The following is a 23,250-nucleotide window of genomic DNA, read 5'->3' on the forward strand; positions in this document are numbered from 1 at the left end:
CGAAGTCATATTTTTGTGACAATTCCTGTGACGTCCTGTGACGTCCTGTGTCACTAGCTATTTTTAGCATCCTAAGTTAACCTTGATCAGGCACTTCGATTCGAACTTCATTTGCTAGCCACTATCACAGTTACAGCTGCAGTCTGATCACCTCGTTGACCTCAGAGACGTGTCTTGCGGAAAGGTAGTTCAATTTCATTGCTACTCCTGTCTACATTTTTAATCGCTTGTAGGAATAATTTAAATATCGCCTGTATTCCTCGCAGAATACGATGGCATTCAACATATTTCTTCGTGAGTTCAACTGAGATACTCGTGGTGCTGGCTTATGGACTTTTTTTTACATCATCAGGAGGTGTCCTACCTACTGCAATCTTCCTCCCAATGAGTTATGTAGCAATGCAAATCGTGTTTGGCCGTCACATGTACCAAAGCGGTACAGGACTGCAACTTCGCGAACATTGCAGCGCCCCAATCGGAACGGAAGGGTACCCTTTGCGCTTGGCATACACAGGCTATCCTGACCTCGATTATCGCATGTGCGCACTTGTCGCGCTCTTTAAGGCCCTGCTGAACCCGGCCTATCGACCTCTCGTAGCAGAGCTCTTCACTGCCCTCGCTGCAGTGACAATGATACCCTTCGTCGAAGCTGCACGTGAAAAACGCTCTATCTTCCTTGGAATGCCTGCTGCTGTTGGCGTGCTCTTCCAGCTGTTCAGTTTTGCGGTCATCATGCCAGTTTATTATGTCGCGCTTATTCTGAGTGGAGCAGCAATCGGTAGCCCCGTCAAAGGTCGCGCAACAAAAATTACCCAGGGCAGTGCCGAAGCTTTACTCTTTGCCCTGGTAGTTGGCTACATCATCCCGACGGTGTGTATGGTTGTATTTCAAGATACCATATCCACTGCACTATGGCAAGGTTACCCCATCATCATGGCGTTCGCGCAGTTTCTACACCTCATCATCCGCCCTTCTTCCCGTTACGTGAAATCCGGTTACGTTACTATCCAGGCCATGTATGGTCTTATCTTCGTCACGTCTGCTATCCTCCACATCTACTACACGTGGCCACTCTTCTTTGACATCCAGCAATTCCAGAAGGTCCTGGTGCCACAGTTGGCACTGAGTCGGCATCCTTTGTCCTTAGCCGAAGGAGTTGCCGCTGTCATCCAGTGGGATGCAGTGTTCGGAGTAGGGTCGACCCTTCTTGTGACATTTTGGTTCGCTCAAGGCATGAAGGAAGTCGCTTTACTCTTCCTTTGGCATGCACTCGTCTCAGTGGCGTTTGGCCCTGGAGCAGCCATAGCTGGCGTACTGTCATTTAGAGAAGCGAGAATAAATAGCCAAACTCCTGTGGTGGATAAGGAGCAATGAGTTTGACCGCCGGGGCCATGACTGGATTAGAGTACCGAGTCTCAATATCGATGTCATCACTATGTACGCAATATGTACGTGTATCGACCCTCATTTGAATCAATAATGGTACAGCCGAAAAGCAAAAGCAGAAAATAAAATGCTAAACAGATACAATATTCATCGCAAAGAAATCATGAACAATCCACAAAGTTGGTCACGGATCACCGCTTCTTGCTTTTGCCATTCGCATTCGCCTTGGGTTTAGCAGGAGCCTTTTTCTTTTTGGGTCGATCATCGTCCGAATCGGAATCACCGCGAGTTCCCTTTGCCTCGGCGGCTCGCTTGGAATCGGCTGGTTTTACAGATAAGGATCAAAAAAGAAGGACGAAGGCCAGTGCACATACATTTAGCAGCCTTCCTTTCTAGCTCTTCCCAGTCGTCGCCATCATCGCTCTCATCATCAAAAGCGGAACCACTTCCTGAATCGTCGCTCGCATCTGAGCCATCATACTCGCTGGCATCAGCACTGCTCTCCTCAGACTGCAATTCCTCAGGATCTGCCTCGAACTCGGATTCGCTGTCCGAATCCTGATCTGCATCGCTCTGGGAACGGTGTTTCAGCTCCCACGAACACGGACGATCACAACTAAGAACTTACATCGGCGTCACCCCCACCGAGGAAACTTCGCCAACCGCCTTGCTGGAAGAAGTCGTACGGACTCTCATTGATGGTCTTCATGATAGGGCCCCAGTTCAAGTTGACTGGGCCTTCACCCAAAGGAATATCGACTGAGCTGCAGACACTTCTATCAGTATCAATGTCTCACTAATCGCAATATAAACGCCTACTCTAGCCAATTCTTCACGTCATCAAGTTGACCACTTGGTATCGAGTTGATGTGCAACGGCGCTTTGGTGAAGTCCTTGAAGATAAGTACCAGATCAAATTGTTTCAGCGAGAATTGAACACGTTCTAGCGAAGCAATTTCAATCTCGTTGAGTGTGACAACGAGGAACGGAGGGTCAATGAGATGCACGAGACACTCTGTTGTGGGCTGCAGTCGGACGTTGGTGCGGAATGGTACTCCCTCGAACGACAGTTCACGGAAGGGGATATCGACTTCGAGTGTCTCACTCATAGACGTCGATGCCGCCTCGGCTACTCGCTCGGCAAAGAGCTTAAACTCCTTGTTGAGCATCTGCCTTCGCTTTCGTTCTTGCTGTTCCATCTCGATCTCATCCTCATCTCCGTATCTGTGCTTTCTCTTCCGGTTCCCGGTCTCGTCGAACTGAACATCGGAAGCCTCGCGGAAGAACTGGATGTCCTGGATACAAACCGCGTCAGAAGATACACTTTCTCTGAAAATGGGATGTCATACATGGGCTTTCTTCTTCCCAATCATGATGGGTGCTCTCAAATGAATATGTACAATGACCATAAGTTCCTTGTCACAAGGTTGAAAGAAGAGGTGCTTGATGTTCGTGAACAAGACATCTGAGGAGCACGCGAGTTAACGATACCCCGCATAAAGAAATGAGACACCATACCAATTTTCTGCGAACCCATCGGAGACTGGTAGCGCAAACCGTTCTGGTGGATCTCGACCTCGCCAGGCAACCGTTTGCCGTCAAGGGCAGGGCGGACGAATACCTCAGGAAGCTTGTGCGCACGTCTACCTTTGATCTCAACCAGGATATCTTGCTCGATAACGTCCGCCATTTCCTTCTTCTGTTGCTCACGCTTGTTGACCTCTTTCTTTAGGTCTGTGATTTGTTTGGAAATGGTGTCGAAGCGATGGCCATCAGTTGACCGATAGGTGACCGAACGGATGAAGGTGGAATCAGGGTCTTCAAAAGGCTGGGCGGGAATGTCTTCAAACTCGAGAACACTGAGGTTTCTGAATCCACACGCACCGTATCATCTTTCTTCCCGGCGAGCTGACCAGGGGTTTGGAAGTTGATGCGGAGATACGTGAAATCCCCTTCATCATTCTTGCTCACGTTCTTGATGGTGTTGATGTGGAAAGGTACAGCAAATCCATGCACGGGCAACACAATTGTTTGAGCCTTGCGGTCTACGGAGATCTGGACAGTGTTTCCTTAGCCTAAAAAGTTCCAACTAGTAAGTTGATCTACTCACTCGGAGACTTTCGACTTCCCGCGGCAGTGCACTTTCTCCCTTATAACTTTGGAAGCGCTTCCAGGTTTTACCCTCCTTTTCACCGCCACCGCTAGGCCCCTCGGAGTACTTCGCTAATCCAGCAGACTGGAGGGATTCATGCAGATGTTGCTGGTGGTCCTTGATTTTGGCGGCCGCCGTCATCAAAACTTCCTCCTGAGCGGCGCTACGCGTCTTGTTTCGTAACACCTTGCCAGCGACTGTCTTGTTCTTGATGGGAGAACCGTTTACCAAAGGCTTCACAGGAGGCTTCTTGAGTGCTTTGGACGGCTTGTCTTCTTCCACCTCAACGTCATTTTCGGGGTTCAGGAAGAAGAGTGTATCTTTGGTGGATTTGGCACCTTCAGTCAAGAGAGTTGATCTGTCAGCGCCAACGCGAATAGTATCAACTATGTGGAGCGCGTATCTGAAACGTATACGTAAACAGAACTGCCATAAACCAAAGTATTGAGACGTACTTCTTGCCATTGTCATCAAGCAAGTCGGAGAAGCCAAGAGACACATTTAAAACCATATCCGTCTTCAGGTGCTTAGAGTTTTTTGGAGAAAGCAAGTATGCAGAATCACGGAACTCCACGCCGGTCTGAAAGAGTTGGTTTGAGACTTATTGGCACCCGATTGACAAAGGTTACTTACTCCATACCCAACGTTCTTGACAAAGTTCTTCTCAAGCTCTGGCTTTTCCTTTTTCACGATGTCCAACGCCCGCTGATACACTTCACGTGCAGTAACGCCGTCTTTGATTTCCCTGAGCATCTCGTTCTGCATCGACAAAAGTAAGTTGTAGATAGCTTCTTGTTCCTGTAAGACGGAATGAGACCAGCAAGAAAGGAAGATCATTCGTACCGACCTTCGAGGGGTCAACAATGATACTCCGCCCGAGATTGGCACAGTAGCCTTTGTATCGCATACCAACGGCGATGAGGAAAACGCCTTTGTGTGCGATTGTATCCGAGGATGACTCCGCAGTTGATCGCAAATCATAGCCAGTGCTCGTTGACCGCGACTGAATGATAGGAGAGTAGCAGAACTCCGTCGATGCCCAATCGACCTAAAATGCCCAATGAGTATATGAGCGAGTTTGAAAGAGCAGTTGACGCACATCATTGAGGCCCCGCCCTTTACTCCACACCTTCATATCGGGTCCTTTGGCATCATCACCTTCACCCGACCCAATTCGCGCCTCTATCTGAGTCGCAAATTGCTCATGGGTTATCTTGGCTTCTTTGTCCAAAATCATCTCCAATTTCAACACAATATGGTGAACGAGCAATGTGGAACTAAGATTGGCTGCAGTACGAATGCATTTCTGCGCTGCGCATTAGAAGAGCCTTGACCAACAGATGCAATGCGTGAACACACCATCTCTTCTTCATCCTTGACAGCCATGAATGCAGACAACGCGGGGGCCATGTCGACCAATTCGGGTTTGTTGTCGGCTTTTGAAATGCCCTGCTCCCACTCCGTCATCAACTTCCCCGTGCACGCTTCCTTCAGCAAACTCCCAACGCGTTTGAACGATGTGTAAGCCTCCACGAATTTTGGTAATGCGTCACTAGGGTTGCTCCTTCGCCTTTGCTTGCACGAGTATCTCGACTGGAACGGGGGGATTCCCTTCTTTTATTTGGTGTAGGAACTTGGCTGCAAACCCACGTGTCGCGTTGAAAATGTGAGATCGTCGCGCATCGAATGAGACAATACACACCTTTGCTAGCCGAGCATAATATCAGGAGCTTGTCCTTCTGGAAGAGGAGCAACGTGGAGGGAAACTCATAACCGAGCAACCAAGTCTACACGAATTGGCGCGTAAGCCACACAGCAGAGACGTGATTCCTAGTGTTCTAATGAACCTCACCTGGAAGGCAGTCCCTTTCCTCACAGGGTTCATCCTCGCCAGCGGGGTCTCCGGACAGTAACAAGAGAGCTTCTGCATCTGCTATCGAGCCGTACTCGTCATTTTGACTCGCATTCTAAAAACAAGAGAAAGCTCATTAACAAGACAACCCTGACTCGAACTAGCTGAAAGCGTACCCTCCAACCATCGTAGACATTTTTTAGGCGGGAACCGATTAGCTGTTTGTTTAACTGGACCTGCATGGTAGGTATAAGCGGCGATTGACAGAATGAACTGGCGAGCGGCGCTGCAGGTGAGCAAGAGGAGAGCGCGCGCTAAAGGCGGGAAATTTCTTGTTAGGTAAGCAATTGTCCAAAGTTCAGTACCACCATCATCCACTGCAACACACTCCTTTGATCCATCATGTCTGAACGTAAAGGTAGGAATCCAGTTTTTATTCAAGTCATGGAAGCTGACTTTGGTGTTAGTATTGAACAAGTACTTCCCCCCGGACTTTGACCCGTCCTTGATCCCTCGAAGGAGGGGTCCAAAGAACTCGCAGCAGGTCGTTCGTCTCATGGCCCCATTCTCCATGTAAGCATCATTATTATTCTACCATAATCGATACCTTACGACGCACACAGGCGATGTAATACATGTGGAGAATATATCTACAAGGGCAAGAAGTTCAATGCTCGCAAGGAAACGGTGGACGGAGAAGACTATTATGGAATTAAGATATTCCGGTTCTACATTAAGTGGTGCGCCATTGTGTTGTTGTATATCCTAACTTGTAACTAAGACCTATCCTAGTACACTATGTTCTGCCGAGATTACCTTCAAGACTGACCCCAAGAATACCGATTATTCCGCAGAGCATGGTGCATCACGAAACTTTGAACCATGGCGAGAAGAGAGAGTTGTCGAAGAGGAGGACCGTCTTGCTCGGATGGAAGAAGAGGAGAACAATCCTATGAAGGCACTAGAGAACCGCACCGTCGATGCAAAACGGGAGATGGATATCTTAGACGCTCTCCAAGACATTCGGGCACGGAACGCACGGAATGAGCGTGTGGGGCAAGCAGTGGATCTGGTTGCTCGATTGACTGCGGAGGAGGAGGAAACAGAAGAGGACAGGGAGCGGAGACTAGCAGAAGAAGAGGATGAGAGGCTGGTGAGGGAGGTGTTTTCCAAGGTGTCGATGCCCGCACCGTCAGGTAGCTCTCCTGTGGCGGCGGAGAGTTCTGGAGATACATCCATCGAACCGACTGCGCCACAACTGGTCACTATCAAGCGGAAGGCCGATGACGTCGAGCCTGATCTGCGCAGTCTTCTTCCAGAATCGACGCGAGTATTACTAGATGCCAAATCTGTTGGTGCGCCGCCCGCGAAGAAGCCGAAATCAGATTTGAAGAACAAGCTGGGCATCAAAATAGCGAAGAAGGGCAAGGTGGCTGTTTGACATGTACGATTCTCATGATTTGTCCTATTTATACTAAGTGTACATGATATCCGTAATGCAGTGTGTTTCATCAGTTCCGTAGGTCTACAACGACCGCCTTCTTGGTCATGGCCATAGCTGCGTTCACGGACACTCTGTCAACCAGTCTGAATGGGTCAGTCAGTGCTGATTTGCGCTCCAGCACATTCATGGATGTGACCAAAAACATGCAGCCGGCACTTCCTCAGTTCGGCTAATTTGCTCGACAGGACGTGGCATCCAGCCTGCTTTCTCTTTCTTGTTGTATCCAAAGTCATGAAGGGAGGCGTGTGTGTGATCAGGATATCAGTGTCTTCGGGTATACGGTTGTAGATCACTAAAAAGAATTATTGCAGCCCATAATCATTTATGAGCTCATCCCATACCTCGTGCCTCGTCTGTAGTCTCGTACTGAAATGCTCCTTGAGCATATAATGGAGCAGCCTCACTCATATATATCAGCTCCGCAAGATACGAGCTTCGCGAAAGCGACTTGCACTCACTGGTGATCCATAGACCTTCCATTCGCGCCCCGAGGGCATCATGAATCGAAAGGGTTGATGTTCAAGATAATGCAGACCTGCCGCTGCTTGACTCCGTACATAGGTCCGTGCTCGGTGGACTTCCTGATTCCGATTCTCTGTAGCTCAAGCGATTATGGGAGGAATCCACACTCACTTCTGGTGGGAGGCCATATATTGGCTGAGCCCAATTCTCGTCAAGACAGAGCTACGGAAGTATTGTCTGAGATCTGGGGCATGATGCCAGCTTAGGACGCACGTCATGATTCCCTGCAACCATACTTGACCCATTATAAGTAAGCATCCGCCTCGAAGATCGACTGCTTACATTTTCATGGGGTGATCCAATGATTTCAACCATTCGACTGTGATGCTCAATTGCGAAAGGCTACCCCAGCTACTCAAGTCACCAGCATGCAGCAGAACGTCGCCGGTGGGTATCTCAAAGGTGCGAGAGTGGGTATCTGAGATACAGACGAAGCGAGTCCAATCGCTGCCTGGGTGAGGAGGGATAAAGTCAGTCCCCTGCCTGTAAACACATATAGTTTCAGTCATTGAGGCGTCGCTACCGCGGTGGTGGTATGTGGTTTCAAGTAAGACTGAGTCCGCGCCAAATTTTGTACAGCTTGTAACTTGGAACGCCGTAAGCCCATGGCGGGCCGTCATCAAGCCGGCGAGCTGAGTCGACCTTAAAAGCTTCCGATTCTGATGATGTTGTCTAAGAAAGGGTTATAACTTATAAATTTTCACCTTACAAGCAAGGTCATATGCTAAGTCACTTTTATTAGAATGAACGACTAACTTCTAAGGTAGGGCTGGCTAGGGGAGACTACTTAGGTCACTTTGGGTGTGACAGAGCAAGCTTGATGGCATGTCATCCACTGTATGTTGGGCGCTGCGGGGGAGCGACAAGATGGGAGTGGAGTCGGATGTGTGATGCTGAGGGTGATGATGCTGCGTGGAGACCCAGTGATGGCGGGAGGATATGGCAGGTATTTAGCAGTCGATTGCGGAGGGCAGCAGCCTGAGCGCCTGGTAGCGGGATGTTGTGGGCATCAGCAAGGCAGCCAAGTATGTGTATGCTGACTCTATGCTAGTATACTCTCACTACTCGCTATCTTCCTTCCCTCCAGATACCCACTTGCCAAGAGCGCAGAGTGCCTGTATTGAGCACAAGCGGTGGCAGAAAGGCCACAGAAAGTCTAGGAGGGTATTGGGAATGCGCGAGAACCGAGGTTAACACGATGAAACAGCTGACGCAAAGAATATGGGTACCATTCCAAGGGTAGAGCTATCAGTATGTGTTTTTATTCTAAACATTGTTATATGGACGTTGATTGATTAACTGAAACGGTAGTACAGATCATCCGTGGACCGTGCATCCCCAAGGTGCATCCGGTGTACCTCCCAAGCGACTCCCACGGACCCACGAGCCTCTCGAGCACCTCGCTAATCCTACCCAAGAGCCTCTCCAGTTCAAGTCGATGATTCGGAAGATCTACTGACGAAGGTAGGTATGTATGTGTGTGTGTGTGTGTGTATATATATGAAAGTTGCCGTGCGCGCGGGTTGAACGTTGAATCAGTCTCCCAGAGCCAGACCAAATAGAAAGAACACGTCATACTTTCAACGTACTCCTGGACGCTCTCACAGCGGATCCTAATCATCCCCTATAACTCGCATCGACTTTCATGACCCACTACGCCATTTCTGGATCTTGAGCATTTGCAATCCGATAACGACGATTTTCCGTATATACCACCATCTAATGGGGTTGTGATAAACTCCAGCGGCTCAGTGCAGACAAAAATGCAGCCATGACGCGCAGTAACCAGCGTCTATGATGGGACGAGTTGTGGTGTCATCGAGGGCTTCTATGTTCAAGCCTACAGACTACAGAACTGCATTGTAAGTAGTCTTCGAGATTTACTCTATTCCAAGATCTCCGTTGCTTGAGCGGCAGTGAAAATTTGTTCAGAAGCAAGCACGTTGATCAACTCAGCAACAAGCTACTAGAAACTCACGCGTCGTGCCATCAACCATGCTGCACCGATGCGAAAGCAGAAACACGACTCACTGTAGTTCACTTTCGCGACATGCCACTCGCTCAAAAACATATATAGGTGATCCCCTATCACGCCGGTGAGTCATGTGGTCATTCAGGACTATTTATACCCACAATATATAGGCATTTGTTATGAGGGCAGCATTCTTTCTTATCATTAACGCAAAAATAAGGACAACTGTCAATGTCAGGGTTACTGTCAGGTGTTGATGCTGCAGACACTGATGCTGTTAAAGCAGCAACGACGGTGAGGACAAAGGATAAACGCATTGTTTATGGGGATGTGATATGCGGTCAAATAATTCTGAAGGGGACGTAGGAAGATGGCTTGCTTTTATATGAAGAATGTATCCACTTGAAATCCCTTTTCGAACAGCATGTGCGATGCCAGCAGATTAATTGCCCGAAGAATCTCAGGTTGTGGGCAGAACTGTTCTGCCAGCACGGTAGATGGCAGAATCGGGGGGAAAATTCAATGGTACTAGACGTATCTACATGGACGTAAGATCACTAGATAAGTAGTAAACATCGAGTCAATATTTCAAGTCCCATCTTCGTAACTCTGCGTCCATCGTTTTTTCCGCATTGCGAATATCTTCCAGTCAAGTAAACTCAGCATCAGTGTTATCAAGTGACATCGATTCCGGACCTTCGAGATAGTTACAAGCTGGCGTCACCAGAAACTGACGCAAGCGGAGGAACAAATGCAAAGTCGTCTTCCGCTTGCACACTTTTCAACTGTTGGGGGCACTCAACAACCACTAGGCTCGAAGAAGCATTGCCTCGTCACCACAAATAAATGCAACTATCAAAGCTACAAGCTTTCCACAGCTTTCCGCTCGCGGGTTTCTTCATAAAGTGTTACAAGTCTATTGGTAATTTGGCCTGGAACAGGACACATGTATCATTGTGCTCAATGCTAACTGTCATGACAATATCCCTCATTAGCGCGTGAAGCCAATATGATACACCCCTCGTAAACCCTACTTTAATGCAATTGCGTGACACAACTGTTGTGTAGGCGACACAACCCAAGAGTGCAGGACATATGCTAACGAGTGTGTGTTGATATAGTCCTGTACTAATGCGATGTGCGATACAATGTCTAAATCTAAGTGGAATATTAGGGATAAGTAGGACATCATATGGCAAGAGTGATGTCGCGTGGTATCTGCTACGTGTCATGACTTGTAGTTCACCGCTCGAAACGAGACTGTAAAATGTTTGCCAATACTGCCGCCGACTGTGATATCGTAGCACGTCCCTATGTAAATAAATTTACAGCTCTTTGCATAAAGGATGGCAGTACTAGTGGCGTGAAATTTTCATTCAATTAGGAAATGTTGGACTTAGTGAAATTTTGCCCCTGTAGCCTTGTACTACCCTTATTATCATCTTCGCAACATGGGATTTCGCAAGATCATTCGTGACGTGAAACTTGCAGCAATCCTGGTCTGATTATCCGACTCCATGAACAGAACCTTCTGAGCCTTCGCGACATCCTAGATCCTTGCGGATTTTCCGAACGCACTTGGTTTCGGACTTAATATTGAGGCTCTGGTGCGAAACCGGCGATGTCGTGAACGATCAGCCTAGCACAGCAATGTGTGGTCGTCTGCGTGCTCTCGATCGTGAAGATATTGATAGCCTGCTTTGTCTTGTAAGGCAGAATCCTGACTATTTTTAAACGAGCTCATGCACCTCCTCGCAACAAATCAATTCATATATGTCCATTTCACGACAATCTTCCGCGAGCTCGAACGTGCTGATGTGAGCTACAAGAAACTCAAGCGCATTGCCAAGGAACGCAACGAGACTCTCCGTGCTGTTTAGTTCCGCGCTTTCGCTTTTTGAACGTGATCGGAGGTGGTGTAAGGATCTTCGTGGGCTGGGACTGCTCAGGCTCGTTATCTTCACCGTCAGAGTCAGAGTCAGGTTCCTCTTCCTCCGAAAGTTCGTTGATTAGAGTATCGTCCTCATTGCGTGCTATGCACATTTCTTGTCTTTCATCTTTATCTTTCGCTCACTCATCGTCGACCTGTCGTCTTTGATGTTGAGAATCCGACGCTTGTACTATTGGTTTGATACGTCGAATTCTGGCCCTTCGCGCGTTCAAGGAATACTTTCATCTGGCCGTCTTTCCAAGTCCAATCGTGTTCTTCATATTCTAAAACGTCGTCAAAAGCGATATGGCGACTTTTGCATTCCTTGACCCTATCTCGATCAAAGGCTATGACGACATGATAACCTGGTATTATCCCAGGGTGGGCGTTCTTCGGAACACAAACACCGTTGGCGCTGGACACATATACTCACTTGTTCATAACACGTTATATCGTCGCGCACTTGTATCCTTCATGCCAACACCTCAGGCCGCCTTTCTCGTAAGTGTTATATATTCATCATGAAACCACCTCCCCGCACACCCTTTCGAACTTTCCTCTTTTATTTTATCTCTCTGTACCGACGGGTACTTGCTTGGCGAAACGTGCGCAACTGCGTTGTGCGTGTCGGTTTCTCTTTCTTCTGTGCACGGCGGGTTGGTGCTTCTTCTTCAGAGTGTGCGTGACCGCGACGGCGGGCTGACGCCTCTCTCCTTTGTTTGGGTGTGCATGACCGCGACGGCGGGCCGATGCCTCCCTCTGTTCGGAATACGCATGACCGCGTTTCGGCGGGCCGATGCCTCTCTCCGTCTGGAGTGTGCGTGACCGCGACGGCGGGTCGACGCCTATCTTCTGTTTGGGTGCGCATGACCGCGACGGCGGGTCGATGCCTCTCACTTCGGTTGGTTGTGCATGACTGCGTGTGACCGCTCGGTGAGGGTCGACGCCTCTTTTCTGTTGGGTTGTGCGTGACCGCATAGTGCGGGTCGATGCCTCCCTCTGCTTGGAGTTTGCATCACCGTGTTTCGGTGGGTCGATGCATCTCTGTGCGCCTTTTGCACCTTCGACACCTGTTTAGTGCCACTTTTGCGCTTTTTGATGCCTGTTTCGCATTATGTCATGCACCTGTTCCGTATCCCACCTTGTGCCTGTTTTGCGCTTTTGACACCTGTTTCGTGTACAGTTGTTTTGCATGATATAAATTTTACGGACCATTACCTTGATGCTGTTTCTATCCCCGGCTGGACCTTCACTGTCACTATCTCCTCTACTCCTCTTTGCACCCTAATGTGTACGCTTCGACACCTTCGTTGTCACGCTCATTCCTCCTTGTTGCTTCGGCACCCATGTTTCAATTCGCACACAAGTTGGTGTTCTCAATGGAGCTCTTCAGGCCATGGCGAAGTCCTCCCCCACGATGTTTGATACACGTTGATAATTTTGCCTTGTATCTGCCGGTTTGCGCACTTCAGCACTAGGCACTCGTACCTAGGTGTTAATACTCTTTGATATGTGGCTATTACTAGCGCTTGTGACCGCGTTGTGTGGGTGACGTCTCCTTATGCAAGTCCGTGTTGAGCGGTCACACGCATGTTCTTTCGGGTCGGTGCAAAGGTATTCTTAGAGTTCAACGGCGCATGGTCATATTGTGGTAAAGAGTTCGTCGTTGGCAGATGCATTCCCGCCTTTCACCGAACGAAGCCACGAAGCCACCTCCGCTGGCAGGATAGTGGCGATAGTACTTACCAGCACTTGGGTGCGAGAAGTTTGTGACACTAGTTGCGAATCTGCAATTGCCATCTGTGATAAAAACTTTGCGATAGCCTTTCAGGCTCACATATCACTCCTTCCACCTGTTGAATCGCCATCAACTTTGCTGTATTTGACGCGTTAACTTCGAGTAATGAAACACAACACGACGAACTGGTAGTTCCAATTCCCACAGTTCCAATTTATGGAGTGGCCAGTTCCCTGCATACTACAAGACAACAACCTCCAGCACTACCGAGATCAGCTCCTTAACGACATCCACATCAATTTCGTTCGAACTGTGCGTGCGTCTGAAGGTCGATCACTCGCATGTCGCAAGATGCAGCAACTCCAAGCCCCCCCCCCCCCCCAATAATACTCTCAACTGCTAGTATGGCTAGTTTCCCCACCACAGTCAATTTCTGCAACATGGGAAGATGAAGTCCACGGAATATATCGACAAACGCGCCCCCGGTAATGACTTGTGGCGTCTACCCCTTGAAAAGCTAAGCCTTGTCATGACCTCCGGAGACAGAGGTGCCCACCCCAGGGGTTGCCTTCTTTCTTTGTAAAAAGAAAAACGGCCGGCGAACTTGAAGGTGGTGCAAGACATGCACTCAGTTGCGCGGAGTTTGAAAATCGTTTTACCCCCGGGACCTTGACAGACTCACCGGAAACGCCCGGATGACGCCGAGACAGACTGATGGTCTGTGGGTCTGCATCAAGTCTGCGCAGACTTCACACAGACTGGCCATATGCTACATGTCTTCTACACTTGGCTTCGATGGGTTTGGTGAGAGGCTCCCCAGTTTCTCCGTGCCAGGTGATAACCTCTGCGCTCGCATTACCGCTTGCTATCAATGCTCCGTCTCGTGATACTGCCAATCCATACGCCTCACTGGAGTACCCCTCCATCTTCAGAACAACACCTGTCTCTAAGTCCTACAGACGAGGCGTCTTGTCCCACGAGCCGGTCACCATACATTGTCTATCAAGTATAACCGCGACTGCGTTTATGCCGCTCTCATGATCTTTAAGCTCTCGGAGGGTGTGGTGCTAAAAATGTACTGCAACATCTGACTGGAGGTCAATAGCGTTGACTTGCTGGAGCGGTTGCTGGAGTCTTCCTCTAAGCCGCAGAGGACTGCGTTTTAAGCTACTTCACTACATTCACCTGCCTCCTGGCACTGTCCATAGGCGCCAGGCCCAGACCATTTCTTGTAATCATCTGCGCTTTCCTCGACAGCTGCACGTGAGTCCAACTCGTACCTATACCGCTTTCAAAATACGTCATTGCGCGTCAAATTTGGAGCCGGTGCTCAAAACCTGTCAAATGCCACGATCGTTATCTATCCCGCAGGGCCATATTCTGTTTATGATGTCGAGCAGCTGCTCCAGCACAGCAAATCCTTCTTCAAGACATACTGCGAGAAACGCCCGTCGTGTGCCCCCAGGTTTCTTCGATCACGTACATTGTCAGTATCAAATCAAGTATTTTCTGACCTCCATCTCAGCTCCCACGTCGCCACCTTAGCGCATCACCACATGGCAATGCTCTTCTTGGTCGCGTGTCCTCGTTTTTCCGTCGCACCCATTCTGATGCCCATAATACGCCATCCCAACTCCACCCTTTCCACCGGGTCCGGGACCTTCTCTTTGAGACACAGCGCAGACCAACTGATGCAGGGATTGAGTCACATGAGCGTCGCTCAGCAGTAGTTGATGTCCTTTATACACAGGACATGTGTGTGTGTGTGTGTGTGTTTTTCCTTCCAGGAGATTTAACTATACTTAATATCATGTAGAGGAACACCGAGGTAGTGCTTAAACTGTTGTTGCAGTCTCTCACTTATCTGAGATACGCCAAGGATCTGTCGCATCTGCATCCTTCTGACAGCAAGCATCCCACCACGTCTGAGAATCCTAGTGGCTGCGTGAACCAAGGCCCATCCGGAGAACCTACTTCGAAGGTACTTCCGTCCAATAATCTGCTTTTGTTCTCTAAATCCTGGTGGTCGCGCAGGTTCAGGCTGTCCCTCCTGATGTGGAGGAAACTTCTGATCCTCAATCAGCTGATGCTGATATTTGCAATGCCCGTGAAGCTGCGGAACTGGTGGTTGCAAAGGTTCTCGACGCTCCTTCTGACGTGGAGGAAGGTCCTGGTTCCCAATCGGTGGATGCTGAACTTCAGGATGCCCGTGAGACTGCGGAACGCATGAAACTACTCGGGAAACATGTCACTTCTGTGGCGTCCGCCAACGATGCCCTAGCAGGTCTCACTGCCGCAGATGATTGCACGTACCTTGTTCTTGGCTGGATGTGGGAGCCGAAGCATTTCGGAACGGTAACAGGTCACTCATCACTTAATTTCTGTCTGTATGAAATATAGTCCACTCAATCATCATGATGAAATTGCATTCCAGCTGTCACTCCATACCTCTCTGGTCATTGTATCATATTATGCACACGCGGTGAGTCACCAGCCTCAAGATACGGGAAACGAAACAATATATAGATCTGATCTGATCTAATATGACAAGACACGAAGAGTCTGTCTGTGAACTGTGTCTGCTCCCCAAAGGCTCCACTCCCTGCATCGATCATTCAGTCCAACACCCCACCAGACACTCTTACCTATATAGCCACCATGAAGCTCAGTTTGCCTTTTGCTTTTTTTGCCATCGCTTTGGTACAGATGACAGTAGCAGCGCCCGTCGGCGACGACAGCGTGGAGCAGAACCTCAAATGTATGTTTCGACGTGTCTTGTAGTATTCGCACCTTCTGACTAGATATGCATCCAGCTCGTATCATCTCATTCTGTAGGTTGAATTCTAACGTGCCCGCAGTAGTATCTGAGTGACACTGTCTAATTAGATACCCTTTCCTGGAGGTACGAGTCCCCTGATGCTGAAGGTAATTCTCTAGTGCTAGCCTTGTTTTCGAACGTTCTATTTACCCTGTTCAATTACAGATGCTTAATCTCGATCAAGGTAAGTCTTTAGTTTGGCCCTTGAATCTCGACTCTTTTAAATAACTATCGCCGCTAGCATGAGGTCAGAAGCTCGGGGTTGTGGGTCTCAGAAGCGATTGAAGTTGGCTTTCTATACTGCAAATTAGCCCAGTAACTGTGTTTATCAGTGTATTTATTACCATCACTGTCATCCACACTCGTCTCGGTTTGTCTTGTCTTTGTCTTCTTGATTTTAGCTGGCCTGGAGATTATCAACAGGTAGATGTTGTCCTCCAAGCTGTCGACCAGTATCCGTTACATGAGTTTGGTTTCATAACCTTCTTGGCACATGACTCCTCCATTCAGACGTTTATTGAGTGTACACTGTAGATAGGGGCCTACTTCATGAATATGTACATCTTTTCGCCCATCTCAGGACTGTACATCCAGGACTGCAAACCCCACCAAAAGGACCGTCAATTTTTCATATGAAGTATATTTCAGCACGTTCAAGAGGCACCACAGCGGAGGTGCTCCAGATTCCACTGAACTCGTATAAGTTTATGTTTTCTATTTCGGCGTTATTCACCAAATTGCTAACCCACATGTAATTCGAGGCTTTTGGTGCTGATGATGTGGTTATGGACTGCTACAGTGAATGTCCCGAACATTCCAACACCTCATTCTGTGGGCTGGATAATCTGCGCCAGTCATTGTTCCCTGCCTTTATGCTCGTCCTTGGGCAGTGGAGTTGGCTAGATATCTGTGGTGGTAAAAAACAAGATACGGTTTTGACAAATTTATTTGTGCCCTTGATCAATGATCTCAATCTAACAGACCGAACTGCGGTAGATGCTTAGCCTTTAGGGCAGCGGGCGCTTGCCTTACCTAATGTACCTACCATATTTAACTCGATCCCGAACGCTGCGGGCGATTCTTGTAGGCAGCAGTACGTTCTGATACTCTAGTGACTGACTAACTCAAACGGCTTCTAGTTACTACCATATGTTTCTGGTGCTCGTGTAACCGAGTAAGCGGACGAGCCTCGGGCATGCCTTAAGACTTTTATTCTTCTGTTGTGACTCGGAATAAGTAGCGGTGTCTGGCGGCGCCTCCGTATTGGCGCTCTACCGAGTCTCCGTTGTCCATTGCCGATCTGGGCTATCTGGCTGATGGCTCTCCGCCACGAGCTTTGGAAGTTGTCTCGACAACTGAAGATACAAGCCTTGCACCTAACGCCCCTCGAAGATCCTCCGGTCGAAAGAAGGCTGATGGTTACTAGGATCGCGTACTTTCTTGTTTACTTTCATTCTGTTTCTCGCATCACTGCTTGTTACTTCCATAGACGTGCTGGACTTTGCTACTGCACGGACTTCTTATTACTGATGTGATTTGATACTAAATGTATCCAAACCTCGAGTGATCTAGTAAGAACTAATATTGCCTTGCAAGCGGCGACAGCCTCAGCAGCCTTGCAAAGTCAACGTGTCTCGCAAATCCTAGGAAAGCCATCCTAGACACTCTCCCAAGGCCATGCAGGAGAGGGATACTTCCTCACAAGGGATCGCAGGCCTTCCAATGTTCGCAAGGTCTAATGGGACCGTGTATAGTCTTGTTGGGCCCTCCAAGGCCTCGTCAGGTTTAAGCGGTTTTGCTGACGGAAGTAGAAACACCAGGAGGTTGTACCTATACAGCTTGATGCGTTTTCTCATATGCTTCATTTACTTGTAGAGCGACCTCAAACAGGCCTGTCGCCTGCCCAAGAGAGAGTTCCTCCAGATGATGTGATCGTCGGTAGGCCCCACCTTGCATCTGAACGAAGCGTCGAATTTAATTGAAACACAGTCACAAGGTCCCAACCCTGTACACCACCGCGTACACGTACGCCCGGGCGAGACATCAATGAGCAGACTATACTCGGAATTTCAGAACGGCCTTCATCTGTGCCCGGCAGCGCTACTGGAATACTGCAGTGCGTTCAACCTTCAACCTTCAACTCACGGCGGAGACGACGAGCTTCCAAATTACTGTGCAACCGCGGAAGCTTCGCTGGAGGAAAATAGTTCCCTCCTCAAACCATCCACACCGCCTAGTACTACTCCGTCCCTTCGTCCACCTACGCTCGCACAGCATCTCAGGTAGCTAAATCTAGCTGTACCAGTTGCTTCAGCGAGCGAAGTCCCTTCACCCGAGCCTGGCAGAGGCTTGGAAATGACATAGCTTCATGAGCGCTCACAAGGGTAAAGGCAAGGCTGCAGGACCGCACGAGACGGCTTACAAGACGCACAAAAAAAGAGACGTCGCTCAGACTTTCGTCGCCGCTAGCTTTCACCACCTGCGGATGATGGTGAAAGACCAACATCCGCCGTCTCGAAGGGCAAGAGGAACCACACCGTCAAATCGGTAATCAGGGACTCACGCATCAAGTGATTATCCTCACGCGGGATATTCAAGGATATAAACCAAGCGCAGCATGCGTCGCTCTCCTAGAGCGTCCACAAGAAATGCAGGACACGTTTTCTAGGATACCAAGTTGACTTTGGTTATATTCTCATCAAAGACGAATTTCCAAGTCCTTGCATGAGTATTCTTTCCATTCGATGTAAAATTGGTTTGCTACGAACGGGAAGAATACGGACGCGGTCACCATCGCCCTCTTTATGGTCCACGTAACATTAGAAATGTTTATCTTTACATACAACTCTATCAACCATGGTCAATTTGTGAGACTGGAACCACATCGTATGCTGACTCGGAAAGACATCAAAACTTCTACACTTCATTTTCCTCCCGGAATCCCACATCAATTCTCAAGTCAATCGTGGAGAACATTGAATAGAGCACGAGACCGACCGAACAGGCACAATCACAATTCTACAGCTTGAAAATATACAACACCTATTCCGTGTACGATGTATCATATATCATACCCGCCATGGTGTTTATGGAATATCTTTTTATTCAAATGTCCTCCTTGCTTCCAACCTTGTCGAGATCCCTAAGAATAAATACGGCTTCTTCCACCCTCATCTCCAGTACAGTGAGTTTCTCTCGCTTCGTCTCCCACTCCTTGAGCACGTCCCGCTCCATCCGCGACAAAAGGTTTTCATCTTGAGCAACGTCCGTCCGCTCCCGCTTTGCTAGCACGGCTTTCACAGTTGGCTCCTCTTGTTCTGCCTGTCGGCGCACGCCTACGTTATACAGCGTCTTGTACAAGTGTCCCAAGAGCGCCGAGTATGCCTTGTGTAGATCAACGTGCCTGTGTATCGGCATACGTCAATGATCCTGACAATGAAGGAACATCAAGTACCATAGATAAAATGTTCGGGTGGGATTACGGTCAGCGCTTCTGGGTACCTCTTGAGTTGAAATCAGAAAGTCGGATGAGAGCGCCGCAAGCAGTGGCCGAACAGCGTTATTTGGCATCATGGCCACTTTCGCTATCTGTTGGACATAAGAAACACGTCATTCGGGGGCTGATGAGCGAAGCACCTGCTTCTCATCCATCTTTCCAACATCGAGCAGTAAGCGCACTATCCTCACGCCGTCGTCCCCGTGTCGTTCCCGAGCCACTGCCTCCAGCACGCGCCTTCGAAGGCGTCTGCTAATTATCTCAAACTCAACGTATACCTTGTTGTCACTTAGATTTATGAACGATGACGCTTTGCCAACCGGTGTTGGATTGTCTACGGCAGACATTAGACCGAGATAATCCTTGACTAGTGAAGCACTAGACGCTTTTTTTGTTGACGTGACAAGACCTATTGAAAGGTTGTCGTCGTCGGAAATAAGCATGGCAATCGCAGCTGTTGAGGTAGGATCTATTTCATTATAAGAGGTTGGTTGAAAAATGGATGCTGTATTGTATCCTACCTGATCTTGGATCAGATATACTTGTCTGTTTGGCTTCAGTCGCTTTTAGCGTGGCTCGCATGACAAGAGCGGCACTTCGATTGAAACGCTCTCCTGCAGCCATCTCGACGAGCTAGCAAATGACATCAAAATGGAGTCAAGAACGGAAACAAGTATTCACGGGACCAACCTCGTTACGGATATAGGTATTAAATTTGTCGAAATTTACCCGAAAGTAGACCTCATCCTAGATATTTGACATGAAGCAGCTAACCACTACGCTGATCGTTGAACTCACGTCAACCGTGTCCTCTTCTGACACTTTTCGCTATGAGTCGTTCAGAGACCACCCCGAACAATAATAGTTGAAGTCCCTCACCTTGGTCGACCGCTGGCTGATCTGATCTTTTCGCTTCCGCTTCTATGGTTCTGCGTTTGTTTCACGGATGTCAGGACCTGTAGTGACGTGACAACTCACCAAACCTACACTCTCTGCTTCTTCCTCCTCCCGTTTCAACCGCGCCTCCGCAGTCTCTTGCGCCTCTCGCAATTCCTTCGCTGTCGGGAAACCACTTATCTTAGCTTTCTCTTCTGCTTCATACTTGATACGTTTGTCTCTGGGTGAGTGATGTGAGAGTAATGTGGATGGCTTGAGATATGCGCCGGACACAAGCTTGTACAATGTTTGCGAGTATAGGCTTGAGCCTAAGTTGCCATTAGCAATGGTCAAATATGGGAAGAAGGCTTCAAACTTTTTGGGTTGTAAAATGACAGCTGTGAAATGATGTCTGGCGGCTGAAGTTTTCCGTGGTCTAGTATTAGCTGCACAATTTCTGCGCCCTGATGCACCAAATCATGAATGAGTTTGATAAGGAAAAGGGGGGAAAGAGGGTCCGCACAGAAGGTCCAAACAACTGCTCCGCCTGCCACACGAAACGACCAAATCTAAGACGCATAAGACACTCCAGTGTATTAAACTCCAACATGTCACCCTCCTCTTCGGTTTTAGAATGCCATAAGATATTCTGTTGCACTAGAACCAGGATTGCTGCGCGAACTATGCGCGGTTTCATCCTCGTGTAACGAATGAGTTGGACGAGGGAAAGTCTTCCCCGCGTCAGTAGTGCAGATGCGACATTCTGATAAAGCATTCAAGAATAAACTTTTGGTATTGGTGAATACTCACCGCCGTTAATGGACCGAAGTGTGACTGGACAATCTGAATACAGAGGCGGGAAGTATCTGCATCCGCCATGACTGGGGACGAAGTACTAAAGATTAAGAACAAAACTATATATCGGTGTAAGTATTAGCACTTAGCAAGGGAAAATAAATAAAGTCATAATAAATAAAGTAATTAAATAATTTGGGGATAATTATGTCCAGTAACGGTCCTGCTCCCACCCTTGAAGCTTGAAGACTGATCTTAGTCCGTTGTGCATTCGGCACAGGCAGCAGGCCGAGTGGAGCGTTTCGCACTCTGTTTGGGTGGGCGCCTACGACGCCATTATGTAACAGTATAGGGGCATTATGCGTCATAACCAGATTTTACTATGATTCTACGGCGGAACTTCGTGCAGCCTTTCTGTCTGCAAACTCATCTGTCCGTAAGTCAGTAGCAGTGAACTGTCCTTCGACTTATTCGTTTTGTTGCAGCCGCGAAAATACAGCAGCGCTGGACACACTGTAACTTGAAGTCAGTATTACCAATTATCCATTCGACTCTCACTCGGACGCACCGCTGGATCCCGGAAGTTGTGCAGCTTATTTTCGAATATGTCTATGATCCCTTCCGCACAGAAGAGGATAAAGACGGTCGTGTTACGGTTGCCGGTTTAGCAAGAACGTGTCAAGCGTTTAGAGACCCTGCCCTGGATGTCCTATGGGCTCAGCTCCACTCGTTGGATGCACTCGTCCTCTGTTCCGGTGGGAGACGGGATGGCAGTAAGAAAGCAGTGAGTAAGCCATCATAATTTCCCCCCTTCCCATTACTCAGATCCCCGGGCCACGCTAGATATGGGATCGTGCATTGTACGATGCGGACTGGCGCATTCTCGCGCGTTATACAGGGCGCGTCCACACGCTCACAATCTCACATCGATTGGATACATGGGACATCACCACCATGCAACTTCTAAGCTGTCATCCTCTTCTGGGACCCCTCCTTCCGAACCTTGCAGGGTTGAGTTGGCTGTCTAACTGTGAAAACTTCTTCCCTTTCTTGCGTTGTTTCTGTGGGCCCAATTTAACGACCCTCAGGCTGTCACCCACCTCGTGGAGTGTCCGCAAGTGTGCCGTTGTTGCATCGCTTGCACCATTGTGCCCTTTGCTTAAGAAATTCTTATGCATTGACGCGGAAGATTCGTCGATGCAAGCAGTCAGCGAAGCAGTCGTGGGCTGGAAGAAGCTTCAAGTGTTGCTGGCTGGCCCTTTGAACGAACAGGCTTTGACGCACGCCAGCTCTTTGGAAACCCTTCAAGAGTTGCGTTTCTCTGTTTCAGATCTTAAATCCCCGGTGTTGGAACTTTGCTCTCCCCGTGCCGCGATGACGATCTCAACACCTTCACCCTCACTCTTTCACGCATTCACCCCAAATGTCCATTTCTCGACTCCACGTCTGCGCCTTGTCTGCCAACACTACGATGAAAAATTCCCCAAAGATTTCTTCTCGCGCCTAAAATCATGCCTCATGCATCCCGAGGAGCTTCTAGAGCTGAGGTTGGTTGTGACAACAAGATCAGACGAGGAGGCAAGCAATAGGTTGATTGTGCTCGACACTCGCATGTTGCATCCGCTCCTGTCACTGAAGGGTCTCGACCACTTAGACCTTGGGTGTGCATTCACGTTTATCGATGATACTTTCCTCAAAGAGATGGCCCTGTCTTGTCCACGCCTACAGAAACTCTATCTGGGTCACCAGAGACACTGGTCCTTTATTCCGGTGCTAACTTTTGAGGGAGTCACATCTCTCTTAATGCACTGCCGTCAGTTGTCCTCTCTCGGAATTTTCTTCGATGCCACTTTCAAAAGTGACACCATATATATGGCCCCGGTCGACGCAGTCAGTCCAAAAATCACAGAGTTTCTTGTCGGTGCATCTTGCATTGATGATCCTGTGAAGGTCACAGCAGTACTATCCTTTCTATTTCCCAATGCAACACACATAGATCATTGCATTCCCAAGAAATCATTTGGGCTGCTACAGGAAAGGGAGGCAAATTGGGAGGCAGTAAATAAGATGTTAAACGTATTTGTTTCAGCTCGGCAGCAGAGTTGGGGGCAGGGCTGGCTGGAGGGAAGGGCTGCGGTGGAGTCGAAGGACGCAGTAGTGTAATTTTTGATTTTGTGAACAACCATCCTATCCATGTCCTCTAGCTCGT

The 23,250-nt window shown here is 48.6% G+C and overlaps 8 protein-coding genes across 8 annotated transcripts; 4 read left to right on the top strand and 4 right to left on the bottom strand.

Moving 5' to 3' along the window:
* Positions 1-31: 31 nt before the first annotated feature.
* On the top strand, positions 32-1,717 carry EDB91DRAFT_833339 (uncharacterized protein). The gene is made up of 3 exons (XM_041328547.1): positions 32-184; positions 234-294; positions 353-1,717. Exons 2-3 carry the CDS (start codon positions 273-275, stop codon positions 1,372-1,374), a joined length of 1,044 nt encoding a protein of 347 aa, XP_041181103.1. The 5' UTR covers positions 32-184; positions 234-272; the 3' UTR covers positions 1,375-1,717.
* On the bottom strand, positions 1,476-5,632 carry EDB91DRAFT_1312470 (FACT complex subunit SPT16; the record flags this gene model as incomplete). The annotated part of the gene is made up of 16 exons (XM_041325125.1): positions 1,476-1,708; positions 1,761-1,959; positions 2,015-2,150; positions 2,206-2,681; positions 2,736-2,851; positions 2,905-3,214; positions 3,271-3,441; positions 3,497-3,941; positions 3,994-4,118; positions 4,172-4,336; positions 4,386-4,586; positions 4,638-4,844; positions 4,898-5,131; positions 5,185-5,325; positions 5,386-5,505; positions 5,567-5,632. 16 exons carry the CDS (start codon positions 5,630-5,632, stop codon positions 1,578-1,580), a joined length of 3,243 nt encoding a protein of 1,080 aa, XP_041181104.1. The 3' UTR covers positions 1,476-1,577.
* Positions 5,633-5,741: 109 nt separating this feature from the next.
* On the top strand, positions 5,742-6,840 carry EDB91DRAFT_1112385 (DUF572-domain-containing protein). The gene is made up of 4 exons (XM_041317802.1): positions 5,742-5,808; positions 5,858-5,963; positions 6,014-6,130; positions 6,183-6,840. The coding sequence occupies exons 1-4, from the start codon at positions 5,793-5,795 to the stop codon at positions 6,829-6,831; spliced, it is 888 nt and encodes a 295-aa protein (XP_041181105.1). The 5' UTR covers positions 5,742-5,792; the 3' UTR covers positions 6,832-6,840.
* On the bottom strand, positions 6,841-8,073 carry EDB91DRAFT_1112389 (Metallo-dependent phosphatase-like protein). Its single transcript, XM_041317803.1, has 6 exons — positions 7,699-8,073; positions 7,648-7,651; positions 7,528-7,578; positions 7,353-7,475; positions 7,236-7,293; positions 6,841-7,186 (listed from the first exon to the last, which is right to left on the bottom strand). The coding sequence occupies exons 1-6, from the start codon at positions 8,034-8,036 to the stop codon at positions 6,987-6,989; spliced, it is 774 nt and encodes a 257-aa protein (XP_041181106.1). The 5' UTR covers positions 8,037-8,073; the 3' UTR covers positions 6,841-6,986.
* Positions 8,074-11,885: 3,812 nt separating this feature from the next.
* Positions 11,886-13,118, bottom strand: EDB91DRAFT_1079180 (uncharacterized protein; the record flags this gene model as incomplete). The annotated part of the gene is made up of 4 exons (XM_041315102.1): positions 11,886-12,388; positions 12,444-12,486; positions 12,531-12,602; positions 13,065-13,118. 4 exons carry the CDS (start codon positions 13,116-13,118, stop codon positions 11,886-11,888), a joined length of 672 nt encoding a protein of 223 aa, XP_041181107.1.
* A 1,585-nt stretch (positions 13,119-14,703) lies between these two features.
* Positions 14,704-15,653, top strand: EDB91DRAFT_1112415 (uncharacterized protein). The gene is made up of 5 exons (XM_041317804.1): positions 14,704-14,819; positions 14,842-14,845; positions 14,928-15,037; positions 15,091-15,538; positions 15,608-15,653. Exons 1-4 carry the CDS (start codon positions 14,790-14,792, stop codon positions 15,454-15,456), a joined length of 510 nt encoding a protein of 169 aa, XP_041181108.1. The 5' UTR covers positions 14,704-14,789; the 3' UTR covers positions 15,457-15,538; positions 15,608-15,653.
* Positions 15,654-18,834: 3,181 nt separating this feature from the next.
* On the bottom strand, positions 18,835-21,161 carry EDB91DRAFT_1334469 (RNA polymerase III subunit RPC82-domain-containing protein). The gene is made up of 11 exons (XM_041325451.1): positions 21,057-21,161; positions 20,770-21,009; positions 20,623-20,710; positions 20,349-20,575; positions 20,250-20,291; positions 20,169-20,198; positions 20,061-20,117; positions 19,892-20,003; positions 19,511-19,839; positions 19,329-19,462; positions 18,835-19,277 (listed from the first exon to the last, which is right to left on the bottom strand). Exons 1-11 carry the CDS (start codon positions 21,123-21,125, stop codon positions 18,980-18,982), a joined length of 1,626 nt encoding a protein of 541 aa, XP_041181109.1. The 5' UTR covers positions 21,126-21,161; the 3' UTR covers positions 18,835-18,979.
* Positions 21,162-21,423: 262 nt separating this feature from the next.
* Positions 21,424-23,204, top strand: EDB91DRAFT_1244886 (uncharacterized protein; the record flags this gene model as incomplete). Its single annotated transcript, XM_041322470.1, has 4 exons — positions 21,424-21,477; positions 21,527-21,556; positions 21,634-21,825; positions 21,885-23,204. The coding sequence occupies 4 exons, from the start codon at positions 21,424-21,426 to the stop codon at positions 23,202-23,204; spliced, it is 1,596 nt and encodes a 531-aa protein (XP_041181110.1).
* Positions 23,205-23,250: the final 46 nt, after the last annotated feature.

Source organism: Suillus paluster (assembly GCF_016628075.1).
Source record: "Suillus paluster strain FC165 chromosome Unknown EDB91scaffold_8, whole genome shotgun sequence".
NCBI lineage: Eukaryota > Fungi > Basidiomycota > Agaricomycetes > Boletales > Suillaceae > Suillus > Suillus paluster.

What these genes read in the sequence shown, in the direction of transcription:
- EDB91DRAFT_1112389 (XM_041317803.1), bottom strand. Translation starts at nt 8,036, where the DNA reads ATGACGGCCCGCCATGGGCTTACGGCGTTCCAAGTTACAAGCTGTACA. An exon ending in TATATGGCCTCCCACCAGAA is followed by an intron (nt 7,476 to 7,527) that starts GTGAGTGTGGAT and finishes AATCGGAATCAG; the next exon opens with GAAGTCCACCGAGCACGGAC. An exon ending in GACTACAGACGAGGCACGAG is followed by an intron (nt 7,187 to 7,235) that starts GTATGGGATGAG and finishes AATTCTTTTTAG; the next exon opens with TGATCTACAACCGTATACCC.
- EDB91DRAFT_1112385 (XM_041317802.1), top strand. An exon ending in CTCATGGCCCCATTCTCCAT is followed by an intron (nt 5,964 to 6,013) that starts GTAAGCATCATT and finishes CGACGCACACAG; the next exon opens with GCGATGTAATACATGTGGAG. An exon ending in TTCCGGTTCTACATTAAGTG is followed by an intron (nt 6,131 to 6,182) that starts GTGCGCCATTGT and finishes GACCTATCCTAG; the next exon opens with TACACTATGTTCTGCCGAGA.
- EDB91DRAFT_1334469 (XM_041325451.1), bottom strand. Translation starts at nt 21,125, where the DNA reads ATGGCGGATGCAGATACTTCCCGCCTCTGTATTCAGATTGTCCAGTCA. An exon ending in AGCAGTTGTTTGGACCTTCT is followed by an intron (nt 20,711 to 20,769) that starts GTGCGGACCCTC and finishes TTGGTGCATCAG; the next exon opens with GGCGCAGAAATTGTGCAGCT. An exon ending in TCAGCCAGCGGTCGACCAAG is followed by an intron (nt 20,199 to 20,249) that starts GTGAGGGACTTC and finishes AACGACTCATAG; the next exon opens with CGAAAAGTGTCAGAAGAGGA.
- EDB91DRAFT_1112415 (XM_041317804.1), top strand. Translation starts at nt 14,790, where the DNA reads ATGTCCTTTATACACAGGACATGTGTGTGT. An exon ending in CCGGAGAACCTACTTCGAAG is followed by an intron (nt 15,038 to 15,090) that starts GTACTTCCGTCC and finishes GTGGTCGCGCAG; the next exon opens with GTTCAGGCTGTCCCTCCTGA.
- EDB91DRAFT_833339 (XM_041328547.1), top strand. Translation starts at nt 273, where the DNA reads ATGGCATTCAACATATTTCTTC. An exon ending in GGCATTCAACATATTTCTTC is followed by an intron (nt 295 to 352) that starts GTGAGTTCAACT and finishes TTACATCATCAG; the next exon opens with GAGGTGTCCTACCTACTGCA.